The sequence below is a fragment of the Boleophthalmus pectinirostris genome, unplaced genomic scaffold, assembly GCF_026225935.1.
Source record: "Boleophthalmus pectinirostris isolate CB_2022bp ecotype Guang Dong unplaced genomic scaffold, ASM2622593v1 HiC_scaffold_407, whole genome shotgun sequence".
NCBI classification, from domain to species: Eukaryota; Metazoa; Chordata; class Actinopteri; order Gobiiformes; family Gobiidae; genus Boleophthalmus; species Boleophthalmus pectinirostris.
In genome coordinates this window covers 29-27,483 of record NW_026571356.1, presented here as the reverse complement: position 1 = coordinate 27,483, position 27,455 = coordinate 29, and the positions used below count along the sequence as shown (strand labels likewise).

The 27,455-nt window shown below is 35.9% G+C and overlaps 2 protein-coding genes across 2 annotated transcripts; one reads left to right on the top strand and one right to left on the bottom strand.

Annotated features, from left to right (window-relative positions):
* Window positions 1-827: 827 nt before the first annotated feature.
* On the top strand, window positions 828-16,127 carry fkbp5 (FKBP prolyl isomerase 5). Its single transcript, XM_020934054.2, has 11 exons — window positions 828-1,108; window positions 5,405-5,538; window positions 6,009-6,153; window positions 7,263-7,405; window positions 9,927-10,041; window positions 10,490-10,646; window positions 10,965-11,055; window positions 11,130-11,213; window positions 11,747-11,932; window positions 12,316-12,555; window positions 13,625-16,127. Exons 2-11 carry the CDS (start codon window positions 5,434-5,436, stop codon window positions 13,727-13,729), a joined length of 1,371 nt encoding a protein of 456 aa, XP_020789713.1. The 5' UTR covers window positions 828-1,108; window positions 5,405-5,433; the 3' UTR covers window positions 13,730-16,127.
* Window positions 16,128-16,608: 481 nt separating this feature from the next.
* Window positions 16,609-27,131, bottom strand: LOC110168599 (sodium- and chloride-dependent GABA transporter 2-like). The gene is made up of 14 exons (XM_055162200.1): window positions 26,776-27,131; window positions 26,188-26,322; window positions 24,995-25,135; window positions 24,833-24,917; window positions 24,622-24,754; window positions 23,079-23,213; window positions 22,188-22,291; window positions 21,964-22,088; window positions 21,413-21,525; window positions 19,599-19,736; window positions 18,046-18,148; window positions 17,805-17,905; window positions 17,513-17,683; window positions 16,609-17,442 (listed from the first exon to the last, which is right to left on the bottom strand). The coding sequence occupies exons 1-14, from the start codon at window positions 26,960-26,962 to the stop codon at window positions 17,329-17,331; spliced, it is 1,785 nt and encodes a 594-aa protein (XP_055018175.1). The 5' UTR covers window positions 26,963-27,131; the 3' UTR covers window positions 16,609-17,328.
* Between the last annotated feature and the right edge of the window lie 324 nt (window positions 27,132-27,455).

The window sequence follows — 27,455 nt, the reverse complement described above, 5'->3', positions numbered from 1 at the left end:
AAATCAATATCTGACGCTGGTTCAGCGTTGAGTTTGGATTTTACCAGGCAAAATTAGACCTATCACTTCCATCCAGCGGTACATTTTAGAAAGCGATGATAAGATATAAGATTAACTAGGCTATCGATCATCAAACATGCATTTAGCTTTAACAGATAAATGAAATAAACAGCAAAATGTCTGAATGACATAAACCTAACTTTCTATTTAGCCTAAATTTCTCTGACTCTAGCATAAACAATAATCAATAGAGCAGTTGGTATCCTTAAATAGCCGAGATGTCGAAATCCCTACCTTCAAGTTCAAATAAGTTCTAGCAGCCGAAAGGCATTTGCTTATAAAGAATAACATCTCCGGTAAATTGGCTAACAAGCCGGTGTTAAGCGTCAAGTTTTAATCTATATCTCTCGTTTATTGGTATCCATTATCCCGCGGCTTTATAACAGCGCAATAAGCGCTTTTATCTCGGTGAGTTCTGGTCCACGCTCGGTGCCTGGTCCTGTCCCGTCTCTGCGCCTTGCTCTCTCTAGTCTAAAACACACGCGCACACGGTGTTCTTGGTGATATGTGTAGTCAGCTGGTCGGAAAGGACAGCCAGCCGCGGTACACGCTGTTCCCGGCTCGGTCTGGCACGGAATGGGTTACAGCAGGGTCAGGCTGCGTGTGTATTGGTACAAAGTGTTCTCATCAGCGGCGGCGGTACAGCTACAGTACAGCCGGAACATTGTGTTACTTAGTGGCTGCTTTCCAAGACCTGCCCTTAATTTTACTCTAAACGCCCTCCCACAACTCCTCTCTCCTCCCTCCCTCTGTCCCTCTCATGTGTGGCTCCACTGCTTTACTATAGCTGTGGCATTTTAAACTCTGAGCTCAATGTGGTCACCACACCGGCACGTTTACCTCACCCAAGCCTATCCGTGCCTACTGCTACCGCTGCTTACGTACGCAAGGATCAAGGATACGGCGTAAAGGAGATATGGGCCGTTTTACACATGTGCAGAACATTTAGTACCCTGGATTTCAGTGAACTCACGCGCGCTTCGAGCGCACGAGAAGCCGGTACCATAGACATCTCTCGGACGCTTGAACGCTGAGAACTAAACAAAATGTAAGTTATATTTTAACATTGTGCATGTGTATATTTGTTGAATTTGCCTACTTTGTTTTATAAAGGCTTTAACTCATTTGCCTTTTTTATCATTACGTGAGAAGTAGGCAAATAGAAAGAAAATATAAGTTTAAATAGGCTCCACTATTTGCTATTGCCAATACTTGCATTTATGTTGTTGCTCGCTTTGTGATGCGCTTACTATGGCTCTATGTGCCGCACGTGCAGGTACATATTTAGGTTACAGCTGTTACCAGCCACCACTGTAGAGTTAAATACGGGCTGATAACAATACATGTGCGTTTTGTTTATGTGGGTGATTTTTCATTCAAAGTAGGCTACAACATGGTGAGCAAGTTTCTCCAAGCGAATGTGTACATATAGAAAATGACGTGTACGTGCACATATAGAAAATGTTTGCATAAGTAGGCTTTTATAACTGGGTTAATAGAACCGGTCCATGGTTTACTGGTGTGGAGACTTCTGAGAGATAAACATATGTACACTCACAATATAATTATGTGAACTAAATTATGTGGACAGTTGTGCACAAAGCTTACGTTAAATTATGGGGGAAATGACACTTTGATATTGGATATGGGTTCAGAACGTCCCTGGGGTGATTCATACTTTACTGAGATTCCAATAAAGAACAAAAAGACAAACATTCATCAAATAATCAGTATCCTAGTCAGTTTCCTACCTACAGTCAACTTTGATAACTTGCTAACACATTTGGACAGCCCAGAGACGTTCCAGAGGCCAGTTTGCTGTTACATTTAATTCCCTAAATCTAAAACAGCCAACATCATAATTTGTTTCCATGCAGTAGACAGGAACCCTCTAGGCTCTAAATGCCGGTTATGTCAGAGTGCTGTAGGATGCCTTTAAAACCGTGCGTTCTAGCTCACATGTGCATATATGAATCAGCTGCGGCCGGGAGACAGAATGTACTGATACACCGTGTGCTGAGCTGCCGTGGTCTTCAGCTCATTGTGTTCCTGCATTCCTCAAAAGGGTATCACAGTAGAGCTACATGCTGGCTTATCTGGGGCGCTTTATTCCCAGAACAAGAGTTTTTTTTTGTTTTGTTTTTTTTTTGTTTTTTTACACAGGTTCACTTATTTTATATCTAATTAAAAATAGCAACATTTGCAGCTCAGTTTGGTATGGAAACTTTTAGAATCCATTGAAACAAATCATGATTCTAAATTTGTTACTAATCCGGTGTTTGAGCCGCTCCCAAGCCTAGATAAATTGAGTTGATAATTAATGCGAAAGGAATACAACAATCGCTTGATTTATAATGAAAAGTGTTTATCAGAGAAATGTATTTAATAATTTACAGTGAAGACATTTTTTCTTTAGTATTTAATCTTTTGTACCTGGGATGAACCTTGGAAAAGAGTAATATGCTAATTCAGTTCTGTTTATAAACTTGAATGCAATGCAACTCATTTCTATGAAAGATACAGAATGGTTATTACCACTAGAAAAGTAGTCTGTGTTCCTCTTCCAAGCTTGTGAAAGGAGAGGATTGTATTAAGTTATATACATAACCAACTTAATTTGCCAAATTGCCAATCATTGCATCGTAGGAGGGAGAAGATGCCCCCAGAAGGCAAAATCTGAATAAAAGAGTAAAAAGACACAAGTTTTTTGCTGGCACAATCAATACTGGTACAGTCTCTTTTGAATTTAAGCCGTTTTAAATTCATTATATGCCAGTTTCTGTAGAACATTGTATTTTGTTAAACTCAGCAGTCACAGTAAACAAAAAACCCTGAATAACAAACTGTACGTAAAATGTCCCCATATTGATATAATTAGTCCTTGCCAGCTGGAAACCATGACATGCGGGAACATTGTGTCCAGTGATGTTTAGGTACACGGTGACACACGTTACATCTAAAAAAAAAAAAAAAGCAGAGAAAGAGAGAGTAATCTACAAGATGAGAGGGAGAGGTGGCCCCCACAGTGAAGAAGACATGGACATTTTGTACTGTGCCTTTTGTTGAGAAGCTTAGACTGGGAACAGTTGATCTGACAGAGTGACAAACTGAACCGGGAACAGCTTGTGGACGTATCAGGTGGACTCACTCAACCTATTAACCTGAACAGGATAGGAACACATCTCGAAAAAGCTTTTATTCATCTTACCAATATGAAAATGACATCAACATATTACCTCATGTTGGGTTTTTATACTGGGAACCTCTAATGTGCGGGTGATGATTTCAAGGAATTGGATTGTTGAGTAACACTTAAGACATCTTTGAATTTTATTTGCTGATTGGAAATAGTGTCTGGAGGGGATGAAACGAATGATACAAAGGTGCTTTTTCTTTTGCACATTCTGTCCTTGAACAAAGTCTCCAGTCATCAGTACACAGCGAGACCTGGGACTACTCACGTTACTGCAGTACACTCTTCTTTCTCCTTAATGGAGGCTATAAATCAGGAAAAAATAAATAAATATACATTTCTCATAATGGAGTTAGATTTACATAAAAGGTTTAATTTTATCATTTTAAGCAACAGATAAAAATATGAAAATAATCACCACTCAGTGTAATATGCTTTAACTCAAAGTCTTATACTGTAATGTACTGATGACTTAGTTTATGGCTTAAACAAGCTGTTTATATTGCAGTTTATGTTCCTTAGTGGGTGAATGACTGGGTGTAGGATTCTTGGGACAGATAGGGCATTTCTGTGGAGAATTTGCATGTTCTTGTTGATGGGTTTCCTTTGGGTACGCTGGTTTACCCCATCAACCTCAAACATGCACAATAAGCTCCAGTCATTGAACTATTTGTATCTGAACATAGTATCCTAGAATACTATTGGATGTACATAGAGATCTTGAGCTATGTAAATAAGTATATCATTATTTCTTGTGTAGTTTTATTTTGAGACTTTTTTTGTCTTTATTTACTTTTAGTTACTTGCAGTAGACTTGAGAGAATTTGAGAATAGTGCTTGATAAATTGCAACAAGTTTAATATGTTAGATATTTATTTTCTTTTAGGCAGACAACTTTCCTTAAAAAACAAATATAACTATTATTACCAAAGTAAGTCCAATTGGTCTTATTATCATTTGAAACAGATGTGCATTGGTGCCAATAAAACGCTTAGTTCAGTTGGGTAACAACTAGCTTTAACAACTAGCTGTAAAAGCTAGTTGTTGTAATTATTACTTAAGAAGCCAGTTGTTAAGTGTCAAATATATCATTTCAACAACACTGCCACACACAATATAACAGCTGTAGTTGAATCCATGCCAACAGGAATTACCATCTCAGCTGTTGCATGTGATAATAATCTCCCAATAATGTTTGCCAGCATGCTTAACATAGCAAGCTCGCTTTTGCATTGTCTCCAAACAATGTCAAGATTATTGGAGCATTCTGACTGCACTTACTAGCAGCTACATTATGCCAGTGTATGCCTTACTATGTGGTGAAGCAAGAGCAGAGCCATAGATGGGGGGAGAGAGGCCACTGTTGGTGGTTATAATGTGTTTAAACCAGGATAAAAGATATTTTTGTTCTTTAAATCAGATGCGGAAGCGGAGCCTGATACAGAAACATCTTAAGTGGTTTAAGGTTCATCTGGGGACAATAAACATGGTTTCATTTATGGTAAAGTTTTAAAACATAACAAGAACCTTTTTGATTCATTGTCTTTATTACTAAATGTAATTAGTAGAACATTTGAACATCATTTGCACAACCATAGTTCTGTTTGAAATGCCTGCATTAAAGATGCACTATGAATGCTTTCTGATGGGGTTGCATCACCTGCTTGTTTCCATGGAGCTGTTATTGCTTTGTCTAGAATGTTCCATGTTGTATTTTGCATTTTCACTTAAAACCTACTGAAGAAAAAAAACACACTTACTGTTTACTGTAACTTACCGTAATAATCATAAATCTGATGTTATGAGGCATACTAGACTAGGCAACAAAACAGAACAAAAGATCCTGCAACCCATTTTCCCAGCAATTTATATTGTGGATTGTTACATCAGATTTAGATAACCATGGCTTTATAAAAAAAAAAAAAAAAGATAATGTTTTTTTTTTTTTTTGTTTGTTTGTTTGTTTATATGGACTCAAGGTTCCTGTGAATCTGTGTCAATTTAGTAGGTCCCCCTAAATAGAATCTTACATAAAGTTGTTATAAAAATCTTTACTAGATCGTGACTTTCCTGCCACCTCCACAAATAAGATTATACAATATTGCTTTACCATCTGCTGGAATAAAGTGTTTGTGAATTTTTGTTTTTCAGTCTAAAAGTGAAAAATCTATTCGGTAAAGATGACTACTGACCAGGATTTACCGTTGGACAGTCAGGCTGTACCGGCAACATTTGTGTCAAAGGGCATTGATATAACACAGAAGAAAGACCAAGGACTTATCAAGGTAATTATTATTCAAAAGTGGACATTCTAAATACTTGAGTAATAGTTCATAAGGAATATAATTTTGGATATTCTGTAGGGAAAGTTCTGTTTATTTTGACCTGGGTAGTAGAATTTTCATTTCATTCAAGGGCACATGCAATTAATCCAATTGATAAAGTATATATATATTTTTTTTACCATAGAAAGTTCTGCAGCCAGTCCTTTGTCAGAAAAAAAACCCAAAACATTTATTTTGGAACAGAGTTCAGACAGACAGCATATGCTGGCCTATTTCTTGTGTCACAGATTAGACAGTCTAAAGGCTTAATATTGAGATGAGAAAAAAATTTAATAAAAATTGTGATAACTGAATATAAAAAACTACTATATCAACCATTCCTTAGACCAGTAAACTTGGACCAAATGTGTGAATGCACCCTAAATGTGAATGAATTATTAATAATTTTCTCCCTGTAATGATGTTTTCAGGTTGTGAAGCGCCAGGGACAGAATGGCGAGCGGCCTATGATCGGAGACAAAGTAACTGTACATTACACGGGGAAATTACTCAGCGGGAAAACCTTTGACAGCAGCCGAGAGCGCAAAGAATCTTTTAGCTTCAATGTGGGAAAAGGTATGTGAGCGCTTTGCAAAATATTAATGTTCCTGTATTTTCATCATCATAGTGTGATATATGTACTGTATAACCTTTTGAGTATTTAATATGGAGAGGCATTGCATCTGCTCCTAACAGCATTCCTTTGCCTGCATAGCTTTATCGTTTATCTACAGTTAACTTCATTTAGTTAAGTTAGTAGTGAGCACATGAAAGGTTTAGAATATAAAGTGTTTAATTAGATTTTGTTTCTATGTCAAATATTTTGTGCAGTTCATATTGATTGTTACAATATTTTTGTGGGTACACAGTAGTAAAAAGAATACTACAAATTTGTACTCAAGTAAGTCTGTCATGATAACAAATTTTGAAGCACAATATATATTGCTACAGAGAAAAATAATGCTGAATGATAATATTGAAACTACTTTATGCCACTGACACTTAAGCAATAAAGCAATAAATCATGATTATCTCAGTAAACAATCAGTTGGCAGTGTAATTTAAAGACATGAGTTGCAACAAATAAATTGTAGAATGAACCAGTAATTAGCCATAGAAATTCTTACTAAAATAGTTTTTTCATTGTTTAATATATACAAGTGGTCTAATTGTTTGACCCTGACCTGATTTTGTTCTGACCTGCTTATTATGAGATGAATATAAAAGTTACTACAGCGTTCATGGCACACCTATTCACTATTGCGAGCTATATAGTACATTATAAAACATTTCACTTTCCACAGTATGGCCTTAAACTCATCTGTCTCCCTGAAGAAAAGCAGGTGGCACAGACAGGCCAAGTTACAAGTTAGATCTGTGGATAGGTGACCCATATCATGTTTTTTCAAGGGTCTTTTTTAGCAATAGTATCATCTGTGATTCAATAAATGCAAGAAAGTTATTGTGAAACACTCCAGATAAAGCAATAACATCACCATAAGAAGCAGGTAGTGGTAGTGGATTAAATACAGTATTCTGATTATTAAAACTACATTCTATCTCTATGTATGCACAAAACCCTCTGTGGAGATTTGCTGATACAAGGCAATACTTTGCTTTTAGCTGCCTCCTCTCATTTAAGAGCTAGACTTAATAATATCTTTTATATTGTTTTTCTCTTTCAGGCCAAGTGCTAAAGGCGTGGGACATCGGAGTGTTGTCTATGCAGAGAGGAGAGGTGTGCATGTTATTGTGTAAGCCTGAATACGCCTATGGATGTGCTGGTAATCCAGACAAGATCCCTCCCAACTCCACTGTCATTTTTGAGGTAGATACATTTTCCCATGCATTGCCATTTAGACTTTAAATGCTGTGGGTCTACAAATGTGGTCCATTGCTCAAAAAATTAAAGGAACATTTTGAAAACCAATTAGATCTTAATGTGAAAAATATGTTGGATATATATTCAAACATGGACAGGGCAATGGAACAAAAAGCCACCTCTTTTAATGGAAACAACAATAGATCCACTAGAGTGGCAACAATAAGAAAACCCTTAAAACAGGACTGGTTTTGCATTTCAAGTTTCCCCCTCTTGGTATTTTAGTGCTGGCTTTGGCTAGAGTGAGTATCACTTTTGGGAATATGAGGTGATTCCATAACCCTACAGAAGTTGCACAGATTTTCTAACTTCTGTAGGGTTAAGGATGTGCCATCCGGGAGAAGGAGATTTGATCTGCAGAACATGGATGAGATTTCAGGAGACAGGCAGTTACTCTAGGAGAGCTGGACAGGGCTGTAGAAGGGCCTCAACCCACCAGCAGGACCCATATCTGCTCCTTTGTGGAATCAGATTTAATGAGGGTGGCTTGAAGGCACCATGTCCTATAGTGGTCTCTGTGCTCACCCAACACCGTGGCTCTCCATTGGTATTTGCTAGATGACACCAGAATAGGCAAGTCCACCACTGGTGTCCTGTGCACAGATGAGAGCAGGTTTACCCTCAGCACCTGTGATTGACATGAAAGAGTCTGGAGAAGACAAGGAAAATGCTATGCTGCCTGCAACATGGTTTAGCATGAGTGGTTTGGTGGTGGGTCAGTGGGTCTGGGGAGGCTGCTGGCTACAAAACGGCAGTCTGGCTGTCCTTAGTTATGGGTTCCCCCTGATGCATGACAATGCTGACCTCGTGTGGCAAGAGTATGCAGGCAGTACATGGAAGATGAAGGGATTAATACATTTGAATGGCCCTCATGATCATCTGAATTAAACCTGATAGCACACCTCTGGGACAATATGTTTGGGTCCATCAGACACCACCATGTTGCTCCTCAGACTCTACAAGAGCTCAGTGATGTCCTTACACAGATATGGGAGGACATCCCACAAACTCCATCCATTGTCTCATTAGGAGCATGTCACAAGATTGTCAAACATGCATACTAGCATGTGGGGGCCACACAAGAGATTGAGAAGCATTTTGAGTTGCAGAAATAACATTTTTGGCAAATTTTAGGCTAGCCTGCCACATCATTTTACTTTGATTTCCAGGGTGTCTATAAAATGAATCCCTCTGTAGGCTGAAAATGTTCTTTCCATTAAAAGAGATGGCATTCTTTTGTTCCTAAAACATTGCCCTGTCCATATTTGTATAGATATCCAACTTTTTTTTTTTTCACATTGAGATCTGATGTGTTTTCAAAGTGTTCTTAATTTTTTTTTGAGCAGTATATGTGAAATTAATAATGAAGTCCTTATACTTATATTAAGTTACTTTTTTAAAAAATTGACTATTTACTAGTTACTAGAAACTAAGATTAATATCCTGAATTTAAATTGCGTCCTTTCATTCATTTAAATTCCCATTTCCCTTGTGTAAATAATGCATAGTCCTAATATCAGCATTTTTAGTCAAATTTTGGGCATTTTGATATGAAATATCTCACTCCAGGAATGTAATGCACAATATAAATCATTGAGTTATATTTTCACCTTTCATCAGTCATTTTTTTTTATAAGCGCTTGTCTGTGTTACTAGTCAGTTTGCTGTCGTAACATATGTGCGTGTTATGCAGCTATGAGTCATGATCTGTATCTTGTCTGTTTTGATTCATCACAATATTACATCATAGAGAAATTGAATACTTATAATTATTGTTACACGATGTACTCTTCTAATTATGGCTGTTCAAAAGGGTGGGAAAGAGCACATAACATCTTCAATGTTCTGCTCCGGTGAAGCTTACGCAAATATTGTTTAACTGCATGGAATGATTGAATATACAGTATTTTAAAATGCCTCAAGGTTGTTGTAGAAAAGTTATGCCACTAACCATTTGCTTGACTATGGAAATGTTGAAAGCATTACATACAAATTTAGGCTGAGTTCTTCTTGTGATATCATGTGGTGATTCAGGAAGCACTCCACTATGTTCTTAAACTCCATGTACCTTCACTAGAATCATGTGAAGTCTTGGAATTGCCAATCTCTATTGAACAAGAAGCAAAAGGTAGCTGTTAAATTAATAATAAAGGGTAACTCAAACATGTGTGAATGAAACCAAACACAACACAACAGGTCTGTTTTTGGGGAGGTAACAGCATTACAACATGACTTAAAGCTGACAAGAGTCAATTTAACATAAAATAGGACCTTTTAAAAAAAAAATCTTATTAAGTGACATCGAATTTGCAGTGGTTTTAATGGGTTCTCCTACACTGTTGTGTGATTTTAAAAATGGGTCATAATAAGTATTAGTTGTGAAATTGGTAATTTGTGAAACAGCTCAGTTTGGGTTGCTCAATTGAATTGGTGCATATCATACTCAATTATAAATATGCTTCAACAGATGGAGCTGCTGAACTTTGAGGGAGAATTGTTGACAGATGACGGGGGCATCATGAGAAGAATCAAAGTCAAAGGGGATGGCTTCTTAAGTCCTAATGATGGAGCAACTGTCCATGGTAAATCTCAATTCTCCCAACAGCATGATTATGATGTTATGGCAAATTACAAATAATTCAGCCTAATATAAAAACAAGTGCTTTGCAAAAAATACTTTGCATTATAGCCCCATGAAACCCCAAAAAGTAGAGATGCAATAAAGGGAGATATACAGTAGATGTATTAGAAAAAAATATATTCACTTGTTGATGTTCTGATATAGTATGATATGATATAGTTGCTGATGTAGTGATATAGAGAGTTGCTGGTTTGCTACTACGAATAAAAGAAGGGTGGGGGAATATATTTATCATGGGTTAGAGAGGAGAAATGTTAAGAAGCGGGTACCAGGTTGTGATTGGCTGATAGCAATATGCAAGTGATAAAAAGTAAGAAGAAGATCAAAATAAATGATAAGTGTTAAATTATTTCTATATTGTCAAAGAATCTCTAAATTTACATCCACAGTGCACCTGGAGGGGAGATGCGATGGTCAGCTGTTTGACTGCAGAGACGTGACCTTCAGTGTAGGGGAGGGAGAAGATAAAGGCATCCCTCTGGGCGTGGATCGAGCCATGGACAAGATGCAGAAATCAGAGCGCTGTGTTCTACACCTACAACCGAAGTATGTTCTGATTCTGACTTCAGTAACAGTCTGACAATAAGGAAAATATATTTCACTTACAATTTATAATGTATGAATAAACTTGAATTGAATTTAACAATTATTAGATTACACAAACTTTAAATAGCTCATCATAATTCCATTGTGTGTAATAATGAATAAATACCTTGTATTTTACTTATTATACTGACAGTGATGAAATTCATATATTGTAACTAATACTTTGAAATTAAGATAGTGGATAATCTCCCACTAAACAAATGTGAAGTTGTAAGGTTTGTGCTTTTATTGTCACTTACCATATCTTTTGAATTTCAGGTATGGCTTTGGAAGTGAAGGTCAACCAGAGTTTAAAATTGGACCAGACAAAGAACTTGAATATGATGTTACATTAAAAGATTTTCAAAGGGTGAGAAATTGTTACAAATCCCTATGTTATAATATGTGTCCTCCTTCATGCAGCTCTTACCTAATTTTTTTTAGGCTAAAGAATCCTGGGAGATGGATTTAAAAGAGAAGTTGGATCTTGCTCCTGGTGTGAAGCATAAAGGGAATCAGTATTTTAAGGTGCAATTTCACTTAATCAAATTTATCTTCCAACGTACTATTACCTATAATAGTTTGCACTTGTATTTCTTCAATTCTGTTATGTTAGTGTTTAGATGGATGGCAGGGAGCAATATAACATAATGGGAAAGAGATTGTATCATTTTTGAAAGAAATAAAAATAATCCACAAATGCCTAATCAAATTTCTTTTTAATTGGGAATATTATTTTAAGTTATCTGTATGCTATATTTAATACATATTTAATTTAATCTTTTTCATTTGTGCTGACAGAGAAGATTTGTAACTGTCTCTTGTGAATATGCCCAATAATTAAAGAAATATTGACCATACACCGGTGCTAAACATGAACATTTTGTCCCACCATGGAATTTGGACCAGCCTTCTAGCTCAGTTTTAACTATTCATAGGTTTTAGCTTCTTCACCTCATTCAAAACAATATTATATTTTGTTTGAATTGTTAAGTGCTATTGCAACTGTGCTACTGATAGGCCCACAACCTACTTTATGTAACATCTTGCCCATTCTCCAGGGAGGGCACTACCACCAGGCGGTCGTTCAGTACCAGCGGATCATCTCGTGGCTGGAGATGGAGTGTGGAAGTGGCATTGAGCAGCACAAAAAGATTAAAGAGTTTCTGGTGATGGCGCACCTCAATTTAGCCATGTGTTTCCTCAAAGTGAAGGAATTTTCTCAAGTCATCGAGAACTGCAATAAGGTAAGATGGCTTACTGTATATTTACTATAATCTACATGAGTAGAGATGCAGTGTCCAACAGTGTCCAAAATACTACATGACAACAAAAAATACTTGCAAATGCCTGATGTAATATAGAATTATTGATATCAATCTAACAAAAAAGAGTAAAATCTGATGTTTTGAAACAACCCCCATAAACATAAAATTGTCCCAAATAATTTAAATCCAAATTCTGTCATTTATTAAACAAATACAATAGGGGAGCATAAGATGTGTATTGAAGTAATATACAATAGTACAAATTATGATATGATAGAACAACTTTTTATAATTTAGGAACTACCCACCAGACTTTTATGACACCAATATTCTAAGTGTAACTATGTGTCTCTTGTATACAGGTTATAGAAATCGATGAAACTAATGAGAAGGCATGGTATCGGCGAGGAGAGGCCCGACTTCTGCGTAATGAGTTCAGTTTGGCAATGGCGGACTTCCAAAGGGTCCTTCAAGTGAGTCCTCAGAACCGAGCGGCGCGGTCCCAAATCTCCATCTGTCAGGGCAAGATCCGAGAGCACGACGAGCAGGACAAGAGGACATATGCCAACATGTTCCAGAAATTTGCAGAACGGGATGCCAAGGTGGGTGTTTTTATCACGGTGTTCATGGCAACTAAAACTATGAAAAATCAAACTTAAAGGAGTGCTATGTAACGTTTTCTGTGAGGGTCTACCGTATGCTTTTTTCCATAGAGATGTTATTGCTTTTCCTATGTTATTGTATAGTAATCAATTACTGATGTTTTTTATAGCAAATCAATCACTCACTCTGTCTGACCTGTAACTTGGGCTGTTTGGCTATGGGGATCAATAAGTATAATACCATAATACCATAATACATTACAATTAAAGCAATAATAACTTCAGGACAAACCCTCCACCAGAAGCTACATACAGCTCCTTTAATTTCAGCCTGGTGTGAAATGTAAACTAATATTGAATAGAATACTATATTAAAATAATCGGCAAGTGCAGAAAAACATGTCAGTACCCTTGCACTATTGCACAATTTAATTAATTAGGTTTATTGCAGGTTATTGTTGCGTTTTTATGGCAAACACTGTCATCTAGTGGTCATGTGTGAGATTGCATATAGGACTTGCAATTTTTTTCAAGTCCTATATGCAAAAAACTTTTCCACATTAATCAAATTGAAAATTGACATTCGCAAAACAGCTCACACAGAATCCTAAACAGACTTTTAGTTTTCCTTAAGAACCTTTAATCTCAGCAAAATGCAGTTTTACAGTCAAAATTGATCTCACAAAAACAAGTTTTACCAACAAAACTCTCTAACTCTTGTCATGTGTTTTTCTGTGCTCTTTCATTCATTTGACATAGCAGCTTAAAAATGTTAGTCCTTCTCTCAGTGACCACAGAGAATCACTGGTTTAGTCCAGTGTGCAAATGGGTTCACACATTTCACAGATGAATTTTGGACTAAAAAAGCTTTGCTTTTTTGTCTAAAATCTGTCTGCATTGTGTGTACAATATAACTGTACACAATACCAACTGCACAGAAGATTTTGCAGTAATTGATAAATATGTATAAAGTTTGAATGATTAATACAATCTGTAACAAAGCTGATCAAAACAATGACATTATATGCAATGAAAAAGTATTTTATTTTAATGCAAAAATGTCTCATAGGTTAATGTCAGGCCGAAAAGGAGGAGGGACGATGGCCTCAGAAACTGCATGAACGGTGAAGTTTGTAGCAAACGGCGGCGATCTCGGAGTGCATCTCAGGAGTGAACCTCTTAATGTAAAGTCCGGTGAACTATAGGGAGTGTGAACTGTCCTCCCTTTTGCTTTCCCATATTCCTCAAAGCAAAGACAGAAAGTTAAGCCTCAATCTGAACTTATTTCTCTCATATCCAGCGGACCACTCTTGCAGGACCTTCCAGAGCAACAAGGAAAGAAGAATTAACAAGAAACGATTTGTATTTTTTCTTATTTTGTTTTGGATTATGCTGTCATTTGCAGACTCCACTTTTTTTTTCGGGAGCAGCTGCATGCACCGATCTTGGTGTTTTCAGAACTCTGACTTGAATTTGTGTTGTTGTTGATGTGCAATATGAAAAAAAAGGTGTAATAAGTCACATCAAAGTTGTCAAAAATACTGCTATAAGAAGCAACTTTACAGTATCCAAATATACAGATCAGATTTAACTTTATGACCACTGATGGTTAAGTGAATAACACACATCAAGTAGATAGATGAAATGTACTGGGCAAAACGTCATCAGTTTGGCAATCTAGTGATGAACCAACCTGACAGGCTGCTATTCATGGGTTTCACTTTTCCATTTATATGGATTGCTAAAATGCTGATCATGTTAATCCTGGTTCTGTTAGAAATAGGATGGCATCAGAATACACAGTGCATCATTGTGCTGCATAATTTAAAGGTGCACCCTGTAACATTTCTGATTGGGATCTGCCACTTGATTGTCTCCATAAAGATGTAACTATACTTTTAATCTTGTATATACTTAAGCTTTTTTTTTTTCTTCAAGAGTGTTTCTAATGCTTGGAAATACTTGAAAAACATTCATTCTTACTGTGAGGGCTCACCTCTCCACAGATCTGACCTGTGACTTGACCTGGTGGCCAAAGTCATAATGTGGAACATTCTTGGCTGATCAATAACATCCTCATGGAAATAATTAAATGGCAGGCCAGAAGGTTACACAGTACACATTTAAGCTGTTGTCTCTCTGTGTACATTTCAATGTCAAACAACATACTTTAATATGAATAGTATTCATGTGAAGAAGGTGCCCATACAGGATCATATCCTGTCTAAGAAGCAGCACACATTGCAAATGTTTAACTACAGGTATGTAAACATCTGTTTGTTGTAGATATTTCCTTGTTTATAAAATTTTATTTATTGGCAATTGGACCATAGTCAGGCACTAAATATGTTTTTATCCATCATATTTTTTGTGTCTATTATACACTTATCATTTTGAATATGATACCAGTAGGTTAGTATTCTGAGATACCTGCTGTGTATCTTTGACTGGACTGCCTTTAAAGATAGGGCATTCATATGACTTAATTAGCAAATGGGTGGCAGCTTAAAAGAACATTAATTTAAATGCAAAACTTTGTGACTGCCCAAAGCCTGTATAAATAACATCGGGAAGGGCATCTGATGTAAAGCCTTTGCCAAATCAGTAAATGAAAAGCATTTGTTGCGGACATTATATCTAATTGAAAAGGCAGAAAGACAGTAATAGCATTTAACATTTCTTCATCAAACCTCAAATATTTGGCACTGACCATTATGTTCACACTGTCTAAATACAGTATGTAAGATGTAGATGATCTTAAGCTTTAAACTCCGTTCTTTCTAGAAACATTTCACAGCTAATGCTTTGTTTTACTATTTTACCTTCAAACCCGAGTATCACGTGCATCTACTTTGTAAGGTGTGAATGTTTTTTGATGGTTGACAATGATGCACTTTGGTGACGGTCAAATCAACACTGTTTTTGATTTATAAATGTCCAGATATGGTCTGGATTATTGTAGACTTGAGATCGGTTCAAAATGAAACCTCAGCTGTCTTAAATATCTTGGGTAAAATGTATGTATGTATGTATGAATGTATGTATGTATGTATGTATATATGTATGTATGTATGTATGTATGTATGTGTGTTAATATATATTGTTGTATGTTAGCAAGGTTTTTTAAATAGCTTGTGGCTCGATGTTTTCAAGTATTTCTGGCTCTCAACATTCAATATTTTGTACAGTGGAAAGAGCATGAAGTACTTTTTCTAGTTAGTTGCATTGAAGGACATACAAGTTATCTATTCCCCTTTGACACTGCACTCATCCATTTGAAAACAACTTTGTGGGAATAACAGGAAACATTTGGACGAATCACAATGTTTAAAGCGGTGGAGGCCAATATGAGATTAGAGAGCACTGCAGTGCCCAAAATGTACCAAAATGTTTACAACAGTCCTAACTCTCCTTCCTTAAGAGACAAAACAAGATAACTGTTTCAGACACATGGCATGTATATTTTCCAACAAAAAATTATGTATGGTACTTTTGTTCATGTCTTCTTTATATATATTTTTTATTTTTTGCACTTTAAAGTATACAATAAATCTGAAAGTTGCATTTTAAAAGCATAATATTTCCCTCCACCTTTGTCACAAAATCAGCATTTTGTAGTTTGATTTTAATTTGGTTCATTCAAACATGAATGTAGTTAAATATTCCAATGATTAATTTGGTCTTCTAATAATTTCTTCTAGTAGATTCTTTTTTTCAGAGTATGGCTCGCACTGCAGGAGAGGATAAAATACACTACAAATAAGAGAAAACATAAATATTCAACTCAAAATAAACATCACTAGCTTTGCTAAAATCAGAAAAAATAATCTAGTATGAATGTAGTTACATCATTTGAAACACAAAAACATTTTTATAATACATTTTGTGTCCAAAGTTAACCTTTTACAACACCATTAATAAAAATAAAAGTTCAATTTATAAACATGAAATTGTTTTACATAAATGGCATCTGGTAAAATAGAAAGGCCACTTATTATTTTTTTGTTAATTCAAAACCATTTTTACAGTCACAATTTACGATAAAAGCAAGAATTGCTTTGTAAAAAAGTCACAGCATCCATATTTTATTAAACATCAAACACATTGACAGTCACAAAATTACTTACCATTAGTTTGATAATCCTGTTATATAAAATCATTGAGAGGTCACAGCATAAATACACTTATATTACATTATATATCATGAAATCTTACTTAGATTTAATTACATCATTAATGCTGGTTTTACTTACTTGCTAGAAACACCAGATGTGATGAGTGTGCAGTTATAGAACTATATATATATGGATTCTTAATTTAAATAATTAATTGCACAATATACAAAGTACCTATTGTGTTTTTGTAGTTAGCTTTAATCTCAGCTGTGCTGTGTCGTAGTGAGGCTAGAGTTTTGAGGAGTACACATGGAGTTTCACAGTTTTTGAGTCTTAAGGTAAAGACTAAATAAAAGAGTCATTTGACCTTGGCACAAGACATTTGACACCCCCAATTACATTTTGGTCCTCATGGCCTTTGGCAGGAAAGAGGAGACATCTTATTTAAGTGATACTGCTCACAGCTCTTTGTGTAAACTGTAATAAAAGAAAATATTAAATTGTATAAATTTGATCATATTCAACACTGAAAGCTGTACAGTCCATACTGTAGCCTATGAGGAAGGAATGTTTTATGATCAAATTTAGTGTTATGGCACATTTACATTTAAAACCTAAGAAAGTGCACAAACTAGACTGCACAAACTAGACTGTGCCTTCAAGTCATCACTGTTCTATCAATGCACGAGCCAAGCTCCTGCAGCTCCAGGGCTTTCCTCTCCGGCTTCGTCAAAGGAAGGTCATGTGATCGTGTGCACAGGGTGGAGAATCTCTAGTAAAGAAAACACTGATTGACTATAAATGTTGACTGCATTCAGATCAACATGGTGTGAAAAACTAACCTCTTGTAGTGTTCCTGGAGTGATGCTCAACATGTAGACCATCAAGATGGGGACCAGGAGAGTAGAGGAGAGAGTGAACCACCAGCCCAGAGCGTAGCCCCACCATGGATACTCCATAATGTTGTTGAACTTCAGAGGAGTGTATTTGACCAGAGAAAATACAAATGTTCCCTGCAGCACACAAACAAACAAACAAACAAGTGAAAACATGTGAAAAGTGTCCATATTGAAACTGAAACTACTGTAAGATAATAAGATAATGCAAATGTTTATTTTTGTATGTGCTACTTACCAAACAGATGACTGGTGTGACAAACTTAAGACAATACTTTATGAATGGAAGAGGCCTGTATCCAATCATGTCCTCAATATTATCATAAAAACGGTCAGCACCTGTGAAGAGACATAAAAATTACTTAAACTGTAAATTTTATGACTTATGGAGCAACACAGCCAACTTAAGTAAATTTTTAAAAATTCAAAAGAGGATTTATAGTGACTGTTAATAGTGGTCTTTAGTAAATGAAACTGACCATAGACCCATCCAATGCAGATAGACTGGAGGGAGGCGAAGAGCAGCAAAGTCATGCCGCTGCAAGCGTAATAGTCGAACAACTGAAAAATGTAGAGTCCCCCCTAAAAGCCAAAAAACAAGCCTGTTATTTATGGACATGAACTTGCCAACGACCTCTCCTCCACTTCTGACTGTTACTGTTACATGCACATTCTATGGATCAGGAATGATTCAATATAAATACTGACATCCAACACTTGCTGCTGTGGTGGACGATAGATATTTGCAAACACCAAAATCAATATTTTAAAATCTAGCCATATTTCAGAATGATGTTTTGAATGAATGAAATTTTGAACTGTTGCCATAATGATTAACATTTTAAAACAAAATATTATATCTTTTGAATTGGAAAAAATACTAAAACTGCTGCATATAACAGGAAGTTGTGAAACGCATGACTGGGACATGGATTGGGTCCACAAACTGATGTGGAGTTGCTGTAAAGTTCACAAATTATCTTTTCACTTTTGTCAAAATAATAAAAAAATGTCTGAGGTATATAAATAATAATAAATAATGTCTAATGATTGTGTAAGCATACAGAGACATTTTACCCTGCTTGGTCTGCCATTTCCACAGTCTGGGAAAATGACACATCTGATGCACTGAGGACAAACTGAGAATGACATGTGGCCACAAAAACAAGAGCAGCTTAGGAAAAATATTTGTGCCAAATATCTGCTCCATTTTTAATTTATGACTGACACCGATATCTAGGGGAACCCTCCAAGACCACTGCCTATATTAGTACTGATATATCATCCATTTCTTTTCCTACATCAGTAGATCTCAAAATGTTGGCAGGTAGCGCTGGTGATTAGGCTATGCAATTAATCTAATCAATTACAAAAACAGCATGGTAAATATAAAAAGCTACATGTTCTAAAATCCCTTTGTCTGTCAGTATGTGAATAATTGTTTAAAATATTCACAATTTCAACAAACCCAAATAAGAGTTGTAGACTAGTATCTGACCCTCATATAAATGTTAATGTGAGTTTGTGTTCACCATTCCTTAAGCGGTTTTATTTCTTGTTACATATTTTTTACATGTGGAGTATATGAACTGTCCCTAAAGAATGACATTATTCAACCAAAACAAAGCAATTTGACAAGTTACATAGGATGCAAGACATTTCAACATGCCTGAAGATGTGTAAAACAAACAAACAAAAAAAATCTACTTTCAGTGGCTGCAAGTCTTCCAATTTAACTGAAACTGCAATATGAATGGTCAAAGCCCAAAACCTACAATGATTACAAATGCATTGATCTTAGAAATACATTGATTGTATTGTCTTATTATGTGAAGACCTTTTAGTTTTATTCTTAAAATGCATGTGATTCCACTATTTGTTTAGCAGTTTCATCATTCTTTCAGATAACAAACTTGGAATTATCTAAAAAACTGTAAACTGAAAAACAGAATTTGCTCAAATAGTAAATCAAATAGTACGAAAGAAAGGAAAAAGAAGACATTTGGATGAGATTTCTGGGCCCTGTGCTTACCTCTGTGACCATGACCAGGCCGATAAAGAAGCTAATCACACAAATGGACAGAAGGAGGAACTTGCGCCGATGCCCGACATGGAAGTAGGAGGGATACAGGTCTGAAATGGCTGTCACCAAGGCTTCCAGTCCCACAAACTGAAAAGTAATTTATAACTCAAGTTACCAAATTATTTCTAGAAGAGTAAAAAAAATAATTAAATAAAAAATTCCAATCATTTTAGCACATTTGTTTAAATCAAATAATCAAATTAAACAACAACTGTGAAATAATTTGGAACATTTCTCAAAAACAAAAACATCGTCCAGCCTCAAATGCATGTGTAATGTGTGAACCCCGGAGTCAGACTGCACTAAACTGATGATTCTCTGTGATCCCTGAGAGAAAGACTAAAGCTTCTGAATGAAAGAGCACAGAAAAACAAAGTTTAGGAGTTTTGATGATCAAATTTGCTTTTGGGGGATGAGTTATCAGCTTTGAATTTTGATTAGGAAAACCGTAACCCTGTTTGGGACTCTGTGTGAGCTGCTTTGTAAATATCTATCTTCAATAGAGAAGGGTGTCAAAGCGAATGAAAACTGTAATGCCATATTTTGAAATATTCTAAGCAAAGAAATCACATCTGTATGGAGGCAATCAGGTGGCAGATACTCCACCGGTCATTTAACCTGACATTGATGTTTATGTATTTTCATTTATTTATTCAATATTTTACCAGGTAAGTCAAGGTAACAGGTAACACCTTCTCATTTGTGATGACGACCTGGCCAAGAGGCAGTATAAAACAGCACAAGCAGAACACACTCACACATCAATCATAACATGAGACAGTGAATAGAGAAATGAAACAGCGAAATATTTGCAGACTGAAAATATAAAACTGTATCTGCAATGATCCTGTAAAATACTCTGGATTGAGTTTTTAAAAGTCAACGGAGGTAAAAACTAACTAAGTTTTAAAGTCTGTTGAAGGTGGTTCCAGTCACTTGGTGCAGAGAACTGAAATGAGGAGCGGCTCAAAGCTGTGCGGGCTTTAGGAATGACCAGGGTCATGTATCTGTTGGAGCGCAGTGTGGGTCTGGAGCTGTGGATGTGTAGTAGTGAGCTGAGGTAGGACAGAGTTTTATCAGTTAAACATTTGCAAATGTAAAATAACTAGCGGGTTTGTTTGCAGGTGTGGAAAGAGGACCACTTCACCAGGGAGTAAAGTGTGCAGTGATGGTTGGTAAATGGTGCACCTGTGACAAAGCGGATGGCTGCATGATAAATTACATCGAGCTTATGGAGCAGTGTTTTTGATGCAGATCTGTAAACTTAATCTCCATAGTCAATGATTGGGAGTACTGTAGTTTTAACCAAAAGCTCTTTTGTGGAGCGTGTGAAACTGTTTTTGTGGAGGTCAGAAAAGGCATGCTGAAGCAAGGTGAAACTGTTTTAGAGCAGGGCGAATCCAGTGCTAAGACAAGAATTGTATACATAAAGGATAGTGTCATCTGCATATAAATTAGACACAGATTTTCCAGTGGTTTGTGTGTCAGTGCTGAACAGGGTGAGGCCAAGAATAGATCCCTGGGCAGACCTTTAAGGAGAGGTAGAGGGTCTGAGAGGAGGCCCCACCTGACAGTTTGGTATGAGTCCCAAATGAGTTCCTTGTTTAGTCTTGTAAACCAAAAAAACCCCAAAACCAAACATTTAAATTGTATTATGTAATTGGTCCATCCATCCTTATAATGAGACCTGTGCCATCATAACAATATATTTGTAGAATGAATGATGACTCTACATTAAGGTAATTATTGAAAAACCTGTTTACCTCACTGTCAAGTCCCAGTAAGATAATCATAATAAAGAAGAAAATGGCCCAGATCTGAGGGAAAGGCATCATGGCAACTGCTCGAGGATAAGCAATAAACGCCAAACCAGGACCTGAAAGGAGGACATTATGTTATAGTGTATTTATCATTGTGTGTATCATCATTCTAACAGAGAAACAGATTTTTTTCCTTTTTAAAATTGTATGCTTTTTCTTCTAATTAGCAATAAACCATAACATGTATATAATTATTTTCCACTGTGTATAATATTGATCTAAAACTTAGTAATAGAAATGAGGCTGTTGACTTCCTGTTAAAAAATACAGAATAGGTAAATCCCACTACTCCTGAGTGCTAATATCATGCCAAGTAAAATGTGTCCCAAAACTTTGTGACAAAATTGTATAAAATAGCAAAAAAAAACACTAGTTGACATTTCCATCTGTAAATTACAAGACCAGATGAAAGCAGATCAAAATAACGTGGTGTGTCTGTTTACTTTAACTGTGTATGTGTTAAAGCACTATATTCCAGATTAAATTGCCTTTACCTGATTCAGCCACTTTTGATATGTCTGTATTCTGCTCATATGCCATGAAGCCTAAAGCTGAGAAAATGGCAAACCCGGCCACAAAACTAGTCCCACTGTTTAGAAGGCACAAGTACACACAGTCTCTGGAAGAAACAGAAAAATTGTATACTTTATTTTAGAACTCCTCTGATACATATAATATAATAACACAAGTCAGTTTATGGTGTGTTTGATAAACCTACTTGTAACAGTTGTTATTGTACTTATTGTAACTGCCGAGAGCCATTAAACACCCAATGCAGATTGCGTAGGAATAGAAAATTTGAGTACCAGCATCCATCCACACCTACAAAACAGACAAGACAGATATCATCTAATAATTCAAAACATAGCAGGGCCATTTCACATATAAACAATACTGAGGTGATTGGTTGAAACAGTGAAAATAACATGTCCCAGTCGTGATGTCCCAGTTGTTTTGCCCCATTCATGTCACATCCATAAAGGTACACTATGTCACTTTTCAAATGGTCTGCCACATGCTTGTCTCCATGGCATTGCATTACAATTCATATCATTAAAGCCATCTAAGTGTACAACATCTCACCCTTATGTAATAGATAACTCTATGTCCTGTCACTCATTATCTCATCTTTGCACTGTTTCTCCTTATGACCGCTTGTATATAGCTGAGATATATTTGTATTACTATATTTCTATATTTTATTTTTTCTTGTACATATATATTTATATATTATTATCTGGCACCAGACTTTCACTATTTTTGCTACTTATATTGAATTTATTATTACCATTTATATTTTTGTCATTATAATATATTGTCATGTGTGAGCTACTGTGTCCAAATAATTTCCCTTGTGGATCAATGACGCTTCTCTAAGCCTAAGTCAAATACAATGGATCAATGACGCTTCTCTAAGCCGAAGTCAAATACAATGGATATGTAACCTTTTTTAAATCTCAACAGAATATTTTAAAAGAAGATATTTCTTTACTAATGACATTATTGTGAGTTATTGTACAGCATATGAGAGATCAGCGTACTAGTATGTAGTCCAGGCATGTGACTATAGAGGAATGTGTGTCTGCTGGGGATGCAGATGTGTTCATACCTGAGGGTCACTGAGGCGGGATGGGTCTGGGTACAGATAAAACTTGATACCATTTAAGGCTCCTGGCAGCGTCAGACCCCGCACCAAAAGTACTGCTAACATCAAATAGGGGAATGTGGCAGTGAAGTAGACCACCTGAAACATATTTACAATGTTGAGAAGGAATATTGGATAAGTAAACATTTGTAAATACTAGTTTTAAATATTTTTTCATTGTGATTTACTTAGACTGCTTTTATTTGTGTTTAGTTTGGTATGCATTTTCTGTTTTACTGTCCTTTGTATCATGACCTGTGCTGTCAGTTGTTGTCTAATGTGTCTTAACTGTTGGTTTGTTATGTCTGATGAGGAGAAACTGAAGTATTTGTTTAAATGTAATGTTTTTAAGTTGGCTCAGTTTGTGTTGAAAGCCTGGGACCTCCGTAAGAGGACACTTTATGTTTGATGTGTGATCTGTCTGCTTATTGTTTTATGTGTCTTATAAGCCCATGCGGGCTAGGCACCAATTAAATGGTGCATGACACTAAATAAGTACAATAAACTAAACTAAACTAAACTAAACTAAGGTATACAGTAGTTTAGTCCTGGCTTAGAAATTTTTCCACTTTTTATTGCTAGTTCAAGCCTGTGTTGTTCAGTCTTTGGTTTGGTTACAGCCCCTCTTATGTCCTACCATCAAATTAATTCATATAACTTTCTAGGCAAATTTCATTTTCTATAATTTACAATTACACAATTTGATCATTTATTGCAGTGTCTCTACCAGCAGATTCAGCCCTTCCTAGTTGGACAGGTGTATTAATAAAGTAAAGTAATAAACATTTATCTATGCCAGGAAAATATAATGTTTTAATAAAGTGTTTTTATAAATTTGATCCTTGTTTACAGGAGCAAACTTTATCATGGTACCTGTTACAGACTGGCACACCTCTAGCAAACAGCCCCATCTTTGTTTCATTTGCCTACCATTTAAAGTTTTTTATGCTTTCAATACCCAAATTAACAGCCAGGTTTTGTCAGGATTACATAATACGCTGTATCTAGGGAGTTTGTCAGCATTACATGTCAGCTTTCAGTACATTAAATACAATCATCCAACAAGTTTCCTGTTATAATATTGTTTCTTGAATAAAAATCCTGACCTCTTATTCGTATCTTAAAGTGTTACTGTAACTTTATGTGAAAGGTGCATTGTGTAACTTTTCTGATGGAGGGTCCGTCAAATGCTTGTCTCCGTGGAGATGTTATTGCTCTGTCTGGAATGTTTCACAGCATGGTATTAAACCTTTCTATCTTCATGAAGACCAGACCAGTGGCAATCCTGCTCACAGAATTCCAGTTGCTTTTTTTTTTTCCTTGTTTTTTTTTTTTTTACTGTAAAACCACCTGTATTTGAATAAATGTAGAGCTGTTTAATACTGTGGAACATTCTAAAGCAATGACATATCCATAGAAACAAGCAGGTGATGGAGCCTCCACCAGAAAAGTTACATAATGCACCTTTAAATAAAAGTTGTGGTTTCTTATAATACTTAGGTTTTACCTTCCCAGTGGACTTCACACCCTGCCAGACACAAAAGTAGCATATGACCCATGAAAGCAGAAGACACAAAGCCAGCTCCCATCGGACCCCCCCCAGCTCATGGACACTTCCCGACAAGTCCAAAACTCTTCTCCTACGAAACATATTCATTCAGAACTACATAATCAACTTAACTCCTCATTTAGGGTATGATTTCAACTGTTGTACTCACTCCCAAAATTCTCGCACAGGTGATGTTGCATTTGCTGCTATGGTCAAATTTAAATCACCCAATCGATCAAATTCCACACACGTTTCTAGACAAAACAACATACTCTTGGATTATCTTAGCAGGTCTAAATAAAATGGCAACATGTAAATCCATTTGTATTACCTGTGTTCCAGCTGTTTCTGCAGCTAGCCCAGGGAAGTTCAGTGCTGAAAGATGAGAAGAGATACAGGAATGCCCAGGCCAAAATAATAATGTAATAGATGCTTGAGTACAAAACAACCACCTGGCTACCATAGCCAATCCCTGCAGAGACAGAGACAAAAAACTAATGAATAAATGAAAGACAAAACAAAGCAAACAATACACTCTTTAAAATCATGTCATAATTGCAAATCCTTGTGTCACCATTTGGTTTGGTTTGCTTATCTTATACTTGATGTGTTAAAAATGGTCAGATCTTGTTTTTCTTCCTGATTAAATAGATGAAGGATATAAGGTATTTTTTAACAGAAAGATCAGACTGACTAAACTTATGTTATTGTGACCAGAAATGGGTCACCAAACAACCTTATTACATTTCAAGCTATAACTGTTTCACCATCTGGCCTCACATGTTTACTCTACTTAGATTATGAACCTCGAGAGATAGCTTTCACTTCGAAGAACTGCAACATTTTCAGCTATGTAATATAAAACAGTAATACAAGATGTTCTACTTGTTTTAGAATAATTATTTTTATTAATGGGTGGGGACATACATGAATAAAAGGGTGATTATCACCTGCTAGTCGTAAAATTATTATGATGTTAAAATAAAGTGAGTCAAGTCAAAGTTTGTCGAAGTCTATTATCTGTAGTGTATTTAAAGTGTACATTTATATTACACTGTGTTTCTTACTTTCAGAAACAGTTATTCATTCCCTAAATATATTTTTCCACATCTACGGGTCAGATTTGTAATGACAGTGTGAGTGCACAATACCAGTCTGTTGGGTTCTGGCCCTCACTCGAAACAGGAATGTGCCCTGGCTGCCACCAGACTTGTTTACCACATGAACTACATGACCAATGGAAAACTTACTTGTCTAGTGTACCAGGAATATATTTATATTCTTTACTATTTGTGCCAATACCAATAAAACAAGCAGTAAATTACTCTTGATCAGTACTCTTGACTCTTGACTAATCGCCAAGGATCAACTTGGGTTTTTGTAATCGAGGGGTCTATAATTAATCCACAGTTAATTCAGCAGAGTTCAGACTTTGGAGGAAAAAATGTGTTTTTATGTTAAACTGCAATATGTCACATTGTTATATATTAATTTGAGAAAAAAGGCATATAAAATAAAATTTACCGTGAAATAAGGGACAGATCTTTTTCCAGGCAGTGATGCTGCCCTGCTTGGTGTACTGTCCCATTGAAGTTTCCAGGAGGAACAGAGGAATCCCACAAGTGAAGAGGAACACCACATATGGGATAAAGAAGACTCCTGAATAAAACATAGGAAGAATTTATTTGACTGTTAATATTACTTTAAATGTAAGGTACACACACACTCATATATATATATATATATATATATATATATATATATATATATATATATATATATATATATATATATATATATATATATAATTTGTTTCAAATATATCATTTGTTTAGGATTGGCTCCAAAACCTTGCCATATTGTACTTTTCAACTGACAGGAATCATGTCTTTGACTTTGGCATAAATGTATAGCTTTTCTTTATTTCTTTATTTCTAGAGTATTTAAATTTGTGCTAGTTTTGCTTCATGTTCAGGAACTGAGATATTAACCATGAACCAGGTCAACTACTTTGACTATAAAAATTTTGACCTGTCATCCACCTCAAACTATAGTCATTTTAGAATGTTGTGAAGTCATCTACTAGATTTATAGAGTATGACATCCACTCACCTCCTCCATTCTTGTAGCACAGATAGGGAAACCTCCATACGTTCCCAAGGCCAATGATCTGCCCTGCTACAGCCAGGAGGAACTCAATTTTACTAGACCACTGCCCCCTGCTGTGGGGGCTCTGAGGCGGATGGGGGGCACCCTTTTCAAGCCTGACCTTGACATCAGGAACAAAGGTCTTATCCATTGCACTAAAACAGTAAAACAAAAGCACTTTTTAGTTGTTTGGAGGAAATTATGTATCTTTGTAAATATTCAGAATCCTACAGGCTATGATAAACTATGTATATTGTGACTAAACAGTGACAATAATGTGTTTTTTATTTTATTTGGAAACATGTTAGTCTATAGTTTAGAAATTTGCTGTTTTGGTTTATTTAAATGAGTTGTCTCTCTTTAAAAAGATAATGCTTATTATAGGTCTGTCAATTAGTTTACTAATCATCATAAGGATTTGTATGAAAAACAGCAGAAGGGTGTGAGTTTGATAAAATGCAGCTTACTAGTACTAGTACTTCTGTGCGTTGGTGTAGTCTTATGAGACTAAAGTGCTAACCACTCTGCTACTGCGTCACGCACAAAGTTATCAGGTGTCATATAACAATAAATACACTCTCTTTGCCTGCTATTTATTCTTCATATTCATATGCTTTCCTTAACATAATCATAGTCATAGCCAC

What these genes read in the sequence shown, in the direction of transcription:
- fkbp5 (XM_020934054.2), top strand. Translation starts at nt 5,434, where the DNA reads ATGACTACTGACCAGGATTTACCGTTGGACAGTCAGGCTGTACCGGCA. An exon ending in TAGCTTCAATGTGGGAAAAG is followed by an intron (nt 6,154 to 7,262) that starts GTATGTGAGCGC and finishes TTTCTCTTTCAG; the next exon opens with GCCAAGTGCTAAAGGCGTGG. An exon ending in ACTCCACTGTCATTTTTGAG is followed by an intron (nt 7,406 to 9,926) that starts GTAGATACATTT and finishes ATGCTTCAACAG; the next exon opens with ATGGAGCTGCTGAACTTTGA.
- LOC110168599 (XM_055162200.1), bottom strand. Translation starts at nt 26,962, where the DNA reads ATGGATAAGACCTTTGTTCCTGATGTCAAGGTCAGGCTTGAAAAGGGT. An exon ending in GTGCTACAAGAATGGAGGAG is followed by an intron (nt 26,323 to 26,775) that starts GTGAGTGGATGT and finishes TGTTTTATTCAG; the next exon opens with GAGTCTTCTTTATCCCATAT. An exon ending in GCCTGGTCATGGTCACAGAG is followed by an intron (nt 18,149 to 19,598) that starts GTAAGCACAGGG and finishes TTTGGCTTTTAG; the next exon opens with GGGGGACTCTACATTTTTCA.